Source organism: Botrytis cinerea, chromosome 14 (assembly GCF_000143535.2).
Source record: "Botrytis cinerea B05.10 chromosome 14, complete sequence".
Taxonomy (NCBI): Eukaryota; Fungi; Ascomycota; class Leotiomycetes; order Helotiales; family Sclerotiniaceae; genus Botrytis; species Botrytis cinerea.
The window spans coordinates 1,924,828-1,936,058 of record NC_037323.1 but is presented as its reverse complement, the minus strand read 5'-3'; the positions used below and the strand labels follow the sequence as shown (position 1 = coordinate 1,936,058).

Below are 11,231 nucleotides of genomic sequence, written 5' to 3'. Positions count from 1 at the left end.
CCAAATCCTCACACACAATAAACCGAAGTCCTACCCAAATCCAACTGCAAATTAAATCTTGACAGACAGTTTCCATTTCACTCACTCATTCTCTAGATGAATTCATCACCCTTTCAGGACCATTCGAAATTACAACTATTATAAGATAGATACATATCATTCTCTTCTTCCATCAAGATATGATATTCAACGACATCTCCTCGACTTCCCCTATCAACATCACCATCGCAATTCGCGCTATGCTCTAAGATCAGCGAACTCTCCGTATAACATTTATCAGTATCATCGACAGACCCCAAAAGAATCCACAAGATTGCTCACGGATATGCAAAGTCGTGAATGTGAATTGTCCTCGGTTAAGATTGTATACGATTCCCCGTTCCCCTGAGGGTTATCATCTGAAAAAGGAAAAAAAAATACTGGGAGACGATATTAATGGAATAATTAATTCCTCCCCTGATACGCAATAAGTTTTCACTCATTTCACTTCACTTCACCTCACTGCACTCTCTCCCTTTTTCTTTTCTTCTTCCTTCTTCCTTCTATGCCCCCCCCCCCCCCCCCCCCCCCCCCCCCCCCCCCCAAAAAGCATAAAAAAGTAAAAAAGAATTACGGAACATCGCCCCCCCTCAGCTCTCCAACCCTTCCCTCCAAAAAAAATACATCCTGTTCGCCCTTCCGCCACAACTTCCCTCACAACAAAAAAGTTGTGAAAAGAATGTTTCATTGCACACTTAGCAAGTCCCAGTTTCGATCTGGGGACCTCCGGGTTATGAGCCCGGCGCGCTTCCACTGCGCCAACTTGCTTGTTTGTTGTTTGATTTGATGGAGGGACGCTCGTTATTTATGTATATATTAGGTGTGGGTGGAAAAGAGGATTGGAGTGGGGTGGATGTTAGTCATAAATGCAAATGGGCGGGACCGACAGGAGGGGCATTTTTTTTCTCGGACGACTTTGGAATTGCACTCATGAAGTTTTAAAAATGAGGGAGACTTTCAGAGTGAATTTGAAGAGTATTGAAATAAGGTAAGGTATTATAACACATAATATGGATTGTTGTTTAGACTTCATTTCTTTTATACCTATGAATTTTCAACAACTGAGATATATCTCAATATCACCGCGCAAGTCTCCCATCAACATAACCTCATAATTTATTCCTCGTTCCCATCCTCTTCTAATCATACTTCCCACTCAACTTCACCAATCCCTCTTTCTCATTCTCCTGCTTGCTTCTTCTCGACCAAGCCGGAGCTTCATCTCTTCCTTCATCTTCCTCTTTGTCCCCTTGTTCCTTCGTCTTATGCACCGTAGTGGGCGCGTGTTCTGCCGGCGAATAAATCGTATACAGAATCAATGGTTCTTTCCCTGTGTTTACAAATTGATGTTGAGTACCCGCTGGTACAACCATCAAGTCTCCCTTTCTAACCTCTTGATTCTTGCCGTTGATGGTAGCGAGACCAGTGCCGGAAGTAAAGGTGAGAGCCTGATCAACTGTGTGGACTTCGTCACCTATGTCGCCGCCGACGGGGATGGTCATGAGGACGACTTGGGAGTAGAGGCCTGTGAACTGAGAGGGGTGTTAGCCTAGGGTTGGATTAGGTGATGGCAGGGAGAGCATGGGCGAGGAGCACTGTGTTGCGTTGGGGTGGACGGCACATAGTCGGAAGAGGCACTGTTATGAGAAAGAAAGAAAGTTCGATCCACATACAAGTACTCTACGAAATTCATGGGAGGAAGCTGGAAGATCCGAGGTCATTTGAGGAAAATAGACCATATCGTGGGAAGGGGGTGAAGAATTGGGTTTCTTCGACGCCATATTGCGACTTTGGATACTCAATGGAATGGGAATCTTGAATGAAGTTGTCTTTCTATATGTAGAGAGGAGACGGGGAGTATGTTTGGTGGTTTGGCTTCCTTTGACAAGTACGTTCCGGATGGTTGGTGAGAGCATGGTGAGTTGGAATAAGGGACTGAGATGAGGAGTTTTATATTGATCTCTGGAGGAAATTGGATGATTTCTTTATTACGAAATTTATAATGCTTGGAAGCGTCTGGATCCATTCCAGTGCTCTCTCTCTGTCTTGATGTCATTGAATAATATGCATTAGTTTAACTGGCAGGTGGTTCACGCCTCTTTCCTTTGTAATCAAGCTGCAGAGGAAGGAGGAAAATCATCACTTGACAGTAAGGTCAAGGCTCTTGGATAGAATGTTGTGATATATCTAACGTGCAATCATCGGTCATAAGTCGGATATCTTCAGAAATGCAAAGCTTCATGCCGTTTGTCAACCTCTCAACATCTCTGGATACATCATATTGCTGTTGTACCTCGTAGACACATCCCGAGTGATACCGAATAATTTCCCCGGATTTCGGGCCCGGATTATCTCAATCATTCAAATCCCGATCATGATCCGATCCCAGTCAATAATCTTTCTCAATCATTCGTTTGATTTTATATCAACAGACAACTTTCCAATCGCATAATGAACTCTATACCACGAATATCGAGAGCTCTGAGCAGCAAAAATGCCAATTGGATATGTACCTCATGTGCCAAAGCAAAACGAACAAATACACCATTTTTTAAACCTTCAATAAACAGAAGTATTTCCAATAATTCAACCCCTCGAGGAAATGTAGCTCCAACGATGGAACAACTGAGAGCGCCATTCTCACAGAAGAACAGCTCGACCATGTACTATACACTCAGTATCATTCTAGGAACCGTAGCCTTCTCATATGGTTCTGTGCCAATGTATAAAATGGTACATTTCATTCCACGCCACTTTACCACTCCCCAGCTAATATATCCCTCTCCAGATCTGCCAAACTACAGGATGGGGAGGACAGCCGATCAAAGCACCCGGACATGGCGGCAGTGGTGTAGAAGGAGAAGATCCATCCGAACGACTCAGACCCGTCACTTCTGCCAAACGTATACGAGTAACCTTCAATGGTTCAGTCTCGGATGTTCTACCATGGAAATTCACACCACAACAGAGAGAAGTTCGGGTTCTACCAGGAGAAACGGCATTGGCATTCTACACTGCTACGAACAAATCTGACGAGGATATAATTGGGGTGGCAACTTACAGTGTGACGCCTGGACAAGTGGCTCCATATTTTAGCAAGATTCAATGTTTTTGTTTCGAGGAGCAAAGGTTGAATGCTGGGGAAACGGTTGATATGCCAGTATTTTTCTACATTGATCCGGATTTTGTTAATGATCCAAACATGAGAGGGATTGAGCAGGTCACTCTAAGTTATACGTTTTTCAGTAAGTTATGGTCTGATGCGAATGTGAGGGTTAGAAAGATATTAATCGATCCGACAGAGGCTAGATACGATAAAAATGGGCATTTGAAAGCTATGCCTGTTGGTATGTAAGAGCAGTAAGAGATGTATTATATTCATTTGCATTGGGAGGAGTTGGAATCCTTAGATTATACACATCCTGACTATTTATATTACTGCGGTATAAGTATTTGCTGTAGTTTTGACTACTTGGATATGTATTCAGCTGTTCTACGAACTGTAGCTGGGTATCTGCACATGTACTTGAAGAGTGAAGAGTGAAGAGTGAAGAGTGAAGAGTGAAGAGGTGCATCCATTCATCCATTCGCCCATTCGTCCATTCGTCCATTGGTGTTCATAATTCACTGATTTGGTAAGCAGAGTGAACCAGTTAAACACTTTTAAACAACAAACCACCTCCACTACTCCCATTTACTTCATTAGCTTGGTCTTTCCTCAATCATATTTATTATCCACTACAGTAACTCAACCTCCCTTACTACAATTCTACTAACAAACTGTTCATTACTTTGGGGCTCGAGAAAGTACATGCCCAGTATTCTTTTCCTCCATATTAATATTGACAACGATTTCGTCTTGGAAGCTGGAACTCATTCTTCGTTCTCGAGTAGGTCAGTAATTCCTATCTATGCCGGGCTCACCGGTGATTAAAGGCCTACGCTCACTCTCTACACAGCCAAGTAATCTTACCTTGCCATTTCCAATACGGTCACCTGATAATTGTCACTCAAAATTGTCATCCAAACGATGGCCACGAAAGAGATTGGTGAGGCTGGTGCAAACATCCGTCTTGACGATGGTGATCCGAAAACACATTTACCTCACGTAGCTCCTTTGCTATCTCGCCGTTCTTCTTCCTCTTCCTCTTCTACTACATCTTATAACATGGCTCACACTCCGATTAGTGTGATTCAAGAAGCGGGTTCAGATCTGTTCGAAGAGCGAAGTCATGTAGAATATTTGAAGCCCTTTGAGGAGGAGATTCTCAAAATGGTCTTTCCATCAGCACTAACCCCGGCAGTATCGCCTATATCTCCTCCTTATAGCGATGGCGACTCATCAATTATAAAGGAGAAACTAGAGTTGGTGGAGAAGAAGCATCAACCGTTCATTACTACACCTCCGGAGATTATCATGGGAATCTTCAAGTATCTTAATCCTATTGACGCAGTCTGTTTCAGTCTCATGAAGTTTGTACTACTCAAAATCCGTCGCATGATCATTCATTAACTTTGCTAGTAAATACACTCGCAACGTCTATCTCTCACATGGCCGTCATCAAATTCTTGATTTCAACCCACCTCTTTCTATGGGTAGACCCGAGAGTACATTTCCCGTCATACCTGGACCCCAACGTTCATGTCGTCATTGTTGCCCCGTCGCTTTCTTCCCAGCACATTGCGAATTACATTTTCATCTAACGAGTTTCATGCCATCACATCTTACCTTTTGCGCTGGACAATGTCAAATGTTCACGGAGCGCGAGGATTCGGATTCGAATTATTGTGGAAGCTGTGGGAGAAACTACAGAAAACAGTTTGAGAGAGGCAGAAGAATGATCGATGTGAGGAGAGAAGATGGTCATACCTTTAAATGGTATGAACAGCCAAGGTTCGATAGGGAAAGTCGGGCGAGACAGGACCGTCGCGCAGCAAGAAGATCGCAACAAGTACCTGCCTCTACCTCTTCGTAGAGTTAAAGCGACGCTCGCCCTATAAACATAAAGACAAGCACAACCTAGAGAAATGTAACGCACGACAGATAATCATCTTACTCATATCACCATTTCGTTTCATTGTCTCGAATTGATGCGGCGATTTGAACGATTCGACTCGAATACTACGCCGTTTGAATGTTAAGACTGGATAGATTGTTTTGGCCACGATTCGGGTTTACGAACACACGCATAATTGTTATCTGAACGGCGTTTTGAGATGGTAAAATAGGACACAGTACTATGCCAATTGATTTCATCACACGCATATGTATTTTTAACGAATTGGAATACTGGGGAAATGGGATAGGATAAGATATGGTTTTAATACGCGTTTAAGGGTGCACAGGATTAAATTGCTTCATGGATGGAGTTCTGGGATGAGATGCAAACTGGGTATTATGTTAGCAGGAAGTGAATATTTTGAGGATTTTCATTTGTAATAGGATAGCATTGCTTACGGATGGATTATGGGTGTGGGTTTCTCTTTTTTTATGGTTATTATGGGATGGGATGGGATGGCGTTGAAGTGAAATGAAGTAGAATGGAGTGGGATGAAATGCTCGGAAGGTGGTGGAAAAAAAGAATCGTTGATGAAGTTTTGAATATTGGCTTGGGCTATCAAGATTACTCGAATAGATATTTAGGGAGAGTGAGAGTTCGGGGGTAAAGAGTTCTTGACTTGGTACCTAGTAGAATAGGTAGATGAATGTTAATCAAATATTTAAATGGTACTTGGATTGAAAAGATTTTGTGCGGATGTGTTTATGTCTGGGTTTGGGTTTGGGTTTGTGTAGAGGGAAAGGAGGTACTTGTGAGTTAATAGGGGTTGGTTGGGCGGGCTCAAAGGTTTAGGGAAGAGTGTAGGATTCGATGTCTAATGAGGGGTGTATTGTGCATGATGTATGGTGTAAATAGAAATATAAATGGTTAAAACCCCCCCTAAACTTCGAGCGTAGCGAGCATCGGGGGTTTGGGGGCTTGCCCCCATTTTATATCTTATTCTTCTCATTCTTGTTCTGGTGGATGTATTTAGGGTAGGTAGGTATATACTATATATATATATATATTGGGGGGATGAGACCGTGAGGGGAAAGGAGAGATGATCGTAGATTGATTCTTTTCTTTTCTTCTCTTCTTTTCTGGGTATTTTTGAAATTGAATATACATACAAACATACATACATACATACATACATACATACCAACAGCCTTTTTTTTTAATAAAAAAATTATAATAATTATAAATATCAAAAAGCAAGAATGCGAAAAGAGTCACTAACATGTAGTAGTATCATATCAAGTTTTCTTTAGAAAGACCTAATCATTTTTGTTGTGTGGAGATTGTACTATTCTATGCTAGTATATTGCATGTTACTGCTTTGATATAAGCAATATTTCAACCCCGATTCTGGCTATGTGAACAATATAGTATTAATGTAATGTAATGTAATGTAGATGTATACCTTGAGCGTAGCTATGAACCTAAAAATGGTACTTTTCCCAATACTCCATACTCCTCATAAACATCAAGCATATACAATCTTCCTTTTACTCTCTCAGGTCGTCAAATCCTTTTCGATTTTTGATGGCCTACCTATCCATAGCGATTCAAACAAACTTCTTCCTTTTGACCTCCTCTGGAGATTTAATTCTCTCAATAAAAAGGATTCTCTCCAATATGTTAACCACAAACCATTGAATAGCCAGAATCAAAATTCTCAAGACCAAATCACTCAATCCAAGTACAGGACGTTTACCTCGACTAAAGGTACTATCTTTAAACTCGAACGGAAGAGTAGCACCTAGATGATCCATTGCTACCTTGATTCCACTACTGAAGCCATCTTCATGAAACCCATATTTAGTCCATGCTCCACAGTAAGATATGTTTCTTGTGTTTTGAATCTCTGGAAGTTGGGATTGAGAGGTTATGGCACGAGTATTGTAGAGTGGATGACGATATGTATATGTGCTGTGAGTGAGCTCTGGTTTTGGTGGAAATAAAGGATTAAGTGTGACGAGAACATCGCCAAATTTGGAGGTCGGGATATGCTGGAGAATATTCATATTGTATGTTAGACAAACTTGGTCAACATTTCTGGATTTCGAGGTCGAAGAAGTAGAAGAAGCAGTAATATAGTTCCAAGCGGACCAAGCTTCTTTATTTTGAGGCATGAGAGAAAGATCGGAGTGAAGGACAGCTGTATTTTTCGAGGTTTGAAATCCTGTAAGAATGCGACGTTCGGTGGATGTGGAAGAGGATCGGACTAAATTATATGCTACATCCCCATGAGTAGCTATTATGACGTGATCAAATATCTCTTCCTTGCCATTCTCGAGACATAAGCGTATACGATTATCATCATCATTGCGTATTGACTCGACGGGTGTAGAAAGGAAGATGTGATTTGGTGGAAAGCCTTTCATAACGGCATCCACGTAGGTTTTCGCTCCATTCTTTACCGTTAACCAGTCAGGACGAGCAGCAACAGTACTTAATAGATGATGATTCCACCTAAGCTTGTTAGTAATGTTCAAATAAACTATGCCCTCGGGATTCGACCTACATAAATCGGACCAGAGTGACGGCTGGAAACTCTAGAGAACACTTATCCGGACTTGTACTCCACACAGCTGCAGTCATTGGTATCAGATAATCATCTCTGAATGCATCTGAGTATCCTTCCCTATCCAGATATTGACCTATAGTTTCTTGTTCCTCTGCATGGTGAATGTTCTTTGAATTTCCATTTCCATTCACATATCCATTCACATATTCCTCACTCTTCTCTTCCTCTTTCAACAAATCCAAAGCAAATTGGTTGAAACGTATAATATCAAATATCATTCTCCACATCCTCAATGAAAAGAGATTCTTTCGTTGCGCAAAGACTGATGAGAGTGAGGTTCCTGACCATTCGAATAATCCCTTATCTCGAGAGACTCCAAAAGTCATTTCAGTACGTACGGTAGGAACATTGAGGGCATTCAGGAAAGCTATGAAATTCGCTATTACATGTTTGTCAGCCTATATGTTCTTAGATATTGTACGACCATGGTTGTTGGATAGTTCGGACTACAGTCCGGCGACCAGATGCTCCCACATTCTCAATTCAATCAAAAGATCCAATTGATATGAAATGGCGAGTTTCTTTCGGGTGTCGAATTGCTTTCCAACATTGAAAAGTTGCATCTAATCTGCCAGTCGAGACCATTCGTAAATCCTGTGTGTGGCGCGGGATTGGGCAAGTAAATAACTTACGATAAGTAGCAGTGTTCAAGACTATGAATCCTGTATCGACTGGAGTTGTTTTGCCATTGTGAGGATACTTGACAGTATTTGTATGACCTCCCAATCGATCCGCAGCTTCGTAAATGTAAACATCGTGATGGGTTCGATTTAAAGCCCAAAGAGCACCGATTCCAGCGCAACCACTTCCGATGATAGCGACTTTCTTTCTGGGAAATTGATCAGTTAGGCCGGCGGACATGATGAGCAAAGAGAGGGAGAGGGAGAGGGAGAGGGAGAGAGAGATGAGATATATAAGGAGAAGAAAGGAACGAAGAGATAAAAAATAGTCAACAAGTCAATAATTAAGAGGAAGATGTAAAAGAATGGAATATTCACATGTCAGTACTAAGCGGCTTCTCTTGAGTGGTGGCGGGGGTAGCTGCAGCTGAAGCAGTAGTGGTATTGGTATTGGAAATAGTGTGCTCATAGCTCGGAGAACTAGTTGATGATGGCATTGTTTGAATGCTTTCTTTTTCCGTTTGTGTGAGTTTGTTCAATTGACTTTTTTGATGGAAGGCTACTACACGAGTACGGAGTGCTATTTTGGCAGTCTGCAACAGAGTTCAATATATATATATATATAGATAGATAGATAGATAGATAGATAGATAGATCTCTGTGTAGGTGTAGATGCAGGCGTAGACGTAGACGTAGATGGAGGTATAGATGTAGATATAGATGCAAATGAAGATGGAATAGATTCAGATAGAGTCTCAGAACGGGAGAAGTAGAGGAATGATGTGTATAGAACTTTGATGAAAAGACAAGTTATTGTTAGTAGATATTGGATGGTCTAGTTCTCCTTCTTTCCGGCTCTTCCTCTTCCTCTCCAAAGACTCTTTCTCTTCTCTTCCTCTCTCTGTTCTCTCTTCTCGGAGTCCGTTCCCCTTCCTTCATCTGTGCTCAAGCTTCACTTCATACGATTACGATGCTGAAACCTGGTGGGATGGATGTGAAGATCAGAAAAATATAGCGGGGGCTAAAGTCAAGCCAGGTACGAGGACGAGGCACGAGGGTACAAGTGGTATAGCTTGATGCTAGACAGGTCGAGATAGGTTTAGTTCCATGTCCGCATCTCGTTGCGCTTGCACAGTAGCTTAGTAACACCGTCGCTTAGTAACATAGCTCTGACGGGCGAACCTCGGATGGTCGGACTCTATCAACGCCGATGAAGGAATGCCTCACAGGAACAAGCACAGACAGAGGTGAACAGACAGAGGTGAACAGAGGGAAAACCATCACATCACATCACATCACATGATTCATCAGCCACATTCGTTATCTGAGCCACAATCACACACCCCCCAAGGCTGACATGACAATTCACCGGTGGAGGCACCTGGTAATAAATGTGGTTTGGGACGTCGCAACTCTAGTTTCCCCTTCCTTTCCCCTTCCTTGAATTGTCAATGCATTCACATCCATTATCAAAACACAACTAATAACTGTACATTTGACATTATCCAAAAGACAAGCTGTTGACCTATCATCTATCATATTCCCGCTCTCTCCATCCCATGGCTTTGTGATCCATACACGCTTTCATACTCTCATACTCTCATACTCTTTGACACGGATCCGAGGAAGGAAGGAAGGAAGTATCGCGTTGCTTGCTCAGTTGTTACATTACTGCATTACGACGCCGTCAGAAAGCGCCAATCATCAATAATTATTCTTTGAAATAATCCAAGTTCTCCATTTCAATACCCATCACATTCATCCCCATTGATTCCATCACCTGCCATTTTCATCCAACCATGTCAAACCCTCTCGATACCGATGCAGGCTCGGAGCTCTTCAGCAGTTATGAAGCAGAGCTCAAGCTCGTCCAGGCCGATTTAAATCAAAAGTTGGATCAAATCCCCGACCTTACTGGAGAACCTCGTAAAGCTGCCATAAGTCAAGCCGAGAGAGCATTAGAAGAGGCAGATGAATTGGTAGGCTCAAGAATCAAAGGCTTCTTATCTAGTACTTACTCTTATCTAGCTTGATCAAATGCGACTCGAGAAATCAAATATCCCTTCTGCAAATCGCACCAAAGTCAACCAACGTTTCCGAAATCATGAGTCGGATGTGGATGTGTCAAAGAGGAAATTAAAGTCTTTGCAAAACGACCGATCGGCTCTATTTGGTTCACGCTATTCCGATAATCCAAACGATGTCCAACTCGAACAAAGACAGCAACTTCTATCAGGGACAGACAGATTAGACCGAAGCTCCCAGAGATTAAAGGCCAGTCAAGCACTAGCAAATGAGACGGAGGCTATTGGTGCTAGCACGCTCGCAGACTTACATAGACAGAGAGAGACCATTCAGCATACACATGACACATTGATACAGAGCGAGGGGTTCGTTGATAGAAGTGTAAAGACGTTGAGGGGGATGTCCCGTAGGTAAATCGACCCTTGCTGCACTCACAACTGCCGGGGATGTCACGCTGACCACCCTCTTTTAGGATGGCTACCAACCGGATAATCACCGTGGCCATTATTACCGTCTTAGTTCTTCTCATCATTGCTGTTATTGTTAGCAAGTTCAGATAAGACTTCTTGCATTTCGACGGGGGCGTTCTTTGGTGCTTGGTTCTCTGTTACACTTTGCCATAGGCTGATTTCTAATATAACTTTGTACAATTGGTATACATCAAAAAAGGTTCCAAATAGCAATTCGTGTAAAGGTAGGGCGATTGGTTTTAGTCAAGTTTCCGATGGGAAATCCCGAGTGCAGTTCGGTAGCGGTCCGAGATACAAAATCAATCGCATGGTTCGGGCAAGTGCATTGGCATGTAGTGAACCTCCCACTAGCGCTTTATGATGTTTTCTTTGATCACTTCCCAATCCCTTCCTGCCAACTCATTTGCATATTTTGCTGCAGTCAGCGAGTTTGCCACTTTGTGCATAT

General features: G+C 42.3%; 5 protein-coding genes across 5 annotated transcripts; 3 read left to right on the top strand and 2 right to left on the bottom strand.

Moving 5' to 3' along the window:
• Positions 1 to 984: 984 nt before the first annotated feature.
• BCIN_14g05020 (hypothetical protein) lies at positions 985 to 2,307 on the bottom strand. The gene is made up of 2 exons (XM_024697285.1): positions 1,713 to 2,307; positions 985 to 1,571 (listed from the first exon to the last, which is right to left on the bottom strand). Exons 1-2 carry the CDS (start codon positions 1,953 to 1,955, stop codon positions 1,179 to 1,181), a joined length of 636 nt encoding a protein of 211 aa, XP_024553100.1. The 5' UTR covers positions 1,956 to 2,307; the 3' UTR covers positions 985 to 1,178.
• Positions 2,308 to 2,451: 144 nt separating this feature from the next.
• On the top strand, positions 2,452 to 3,681 carry Bccox11. Its single transcript, XM_024697284.1, has 3 exons — positions 2,452 to 2,772; positions 2,828 to 3,284; positions 3,342 to 3,681. Exons 1-3 carry the CDS (start codon positions 2,491 to 2,493, stop codon positions 3,392 to 3,394), a joined length of 792 nt encoding a protein of 263 aa, XP_024553099.1. The 5' UTR covers positions 2,452 to 2,490; the 3' UTR covers positions 3,395 to 3,681.
• A 63-nt stretch (positions 3,682 to 3,744) lies between these two features.
• On the top strand, positions 3,745 to 5,759 carry BCIN_14g05000 (hypothetical protein). The gene is made up of 3 exons (XM_024697283.1): positions 3,745 to 3,933; positions 3,999 to 4,512; positions 4,562 to 5,759. Exons 2-3 carry the CDS (start codon positions 4,070 to 4,072, stop codon positions 5,013 to 5,015), a joined length of 897 nt encoding a protein of 298 aa, XP_024553098.1. The 5' UTR covers positions 3,745 to 3,933; positions 3,999 to 4,069; the 3' UTR covers positions 5,016 to 5,759.
• A 607-nt stretch (positions 5,760 to 6,366) lies between these two features.
• BCIN_14g04990 (hypothetical protein) lies at positions 6,367 to 9,378 on the bottom strand. Its single transcript, XM_024697282.1, has 4 exons — positions 8,667 to 9,378; positions 8,301 to 8,497; positions 7,606 to 8,047; positions 6,367 to 7,553 (listed from the first exon to the last, which is right to left on the bottom strand). Exons 1-4 carry the CDS (start codon positions 8,783 to 8,785, stop codon positions 6,647 to 6,649), a joined length of 1,665 nt encoding a protein of 554 aa, XP_024553097.1. The 5' UTR covers positions 8,786 to 9,378; the 3' UTR covers positions 6,367 to 6,646.
• A 352-nt stretch (positions 9,379 to 9,730) lies between these two features.
• Positions 9,731 to 11,108, top strand: Bcvti1. The gene is made up of 3 exons (XM_024697281.1): positions 9,731 to 10,267; positions 10,317 to 10,723; positions 10,786 to 11,108. The coding sequence occupies exons 1-3, from the start codon at positions 10,088 to 10,090 to the stop codon at positions 10,871 to 10,873; spliced, it is 675 nt and encodes a 224-aa protein (XP_024553096.1). The 5' UTR covers positions 9,731 to 10,087; the 3' UTR covers positions 10,874 to 11,108.
• The last annotated feature ends 123 nt before the right edge of the window (positions 11,109 to 11,231 follow it).

Coding starts and splice junctions, on each gene's coding strand:
- BCIN_14g04990 (XM_024697282.1), bottom strand. CDS start 8,785: ATGCCATCATCAACTAGTTCTCCGAGCTATGAGCACACTATTTCCAAT. Junction 8,048..8,300: donor CTTGAACACTGCTACTTATC/GTAAGTTATTTA, acceptor AACATGTAATAG/CGAATTTCATAGCTTTCCTG. Junction 7,554..7,605: donor GTCACTCTGGTCCGATTTAT/GTAGGTCGAATC, acceptor TAACAAGCTTAG/GTGGAATCATCATCTATTAA.
- Bccox11 (XM_024697284.1), top strand. CDS start 2,491: ATGAACTCTATACCACGAATATCGAGAGCTCTGAGCAGCAAAAATGCC. Junction 2,773..2,827: donor CTGTGCCAATGTATAAAATG/GTACATTTCATT, acceptor ATCCCTCTCCAG/ATCTGCCAAACTACAGGATG. Junction 3,285..3,341: donor TCTAAGTTATACGTTTTTCA/GTAAGTTATGGT, acceptor TCGATCCGACAG/AGGCTAGATACGATAAAAAT.
- Bcvti1 (XM_024697281.1), top strand. CDS start 10,088: ATGTCAAACCCTCTCGATACCGATGCAGGCTCGGAGCTCTTCAGCAGT. Junction 10,268..10,316: donor TAGAAGAGGCAGATGAATTG/GTAGGCTCAAGA, acceptor ACTCTTATCTAG/CTTGATCAAATGCGACTCGA. Junction 10,724..10,785: donor TTGAGGGGGATGTCCCGTAG/GTAAATCGACCC, acceptor ACCCTCTTTTAG/GATGGCTACCAACCGGATAA.
- BCIN_14g05020 (XM_024697285.1), bottom strand. CDS start 1,955: ATGCTCTCACCAACCATCCGGAACGTACTTGTCAAAGGAAGCCAAACC. Junction 1,572..1,712: donor ATGAATTTCGTAGAGTACTT/GTATGTGGATCG, acceptor CACCCCTCTCAG/TTCACAGGCCTCTACTCCCA.
- BCIN_14g05000 (XM_024697283.1), top strand. CDS start 4,070: ATGGCCACGAAAGAGATTGGTGAGGCTGGTGCAAACATCCGTCTTGAC. Junction 4,513..4,561: donor GTCTGTTTCAGTCTCATGAA/GTTTGTACTACT, acceptor TAACTTTGCTAG/TAAATACACTCGCAACGTCT.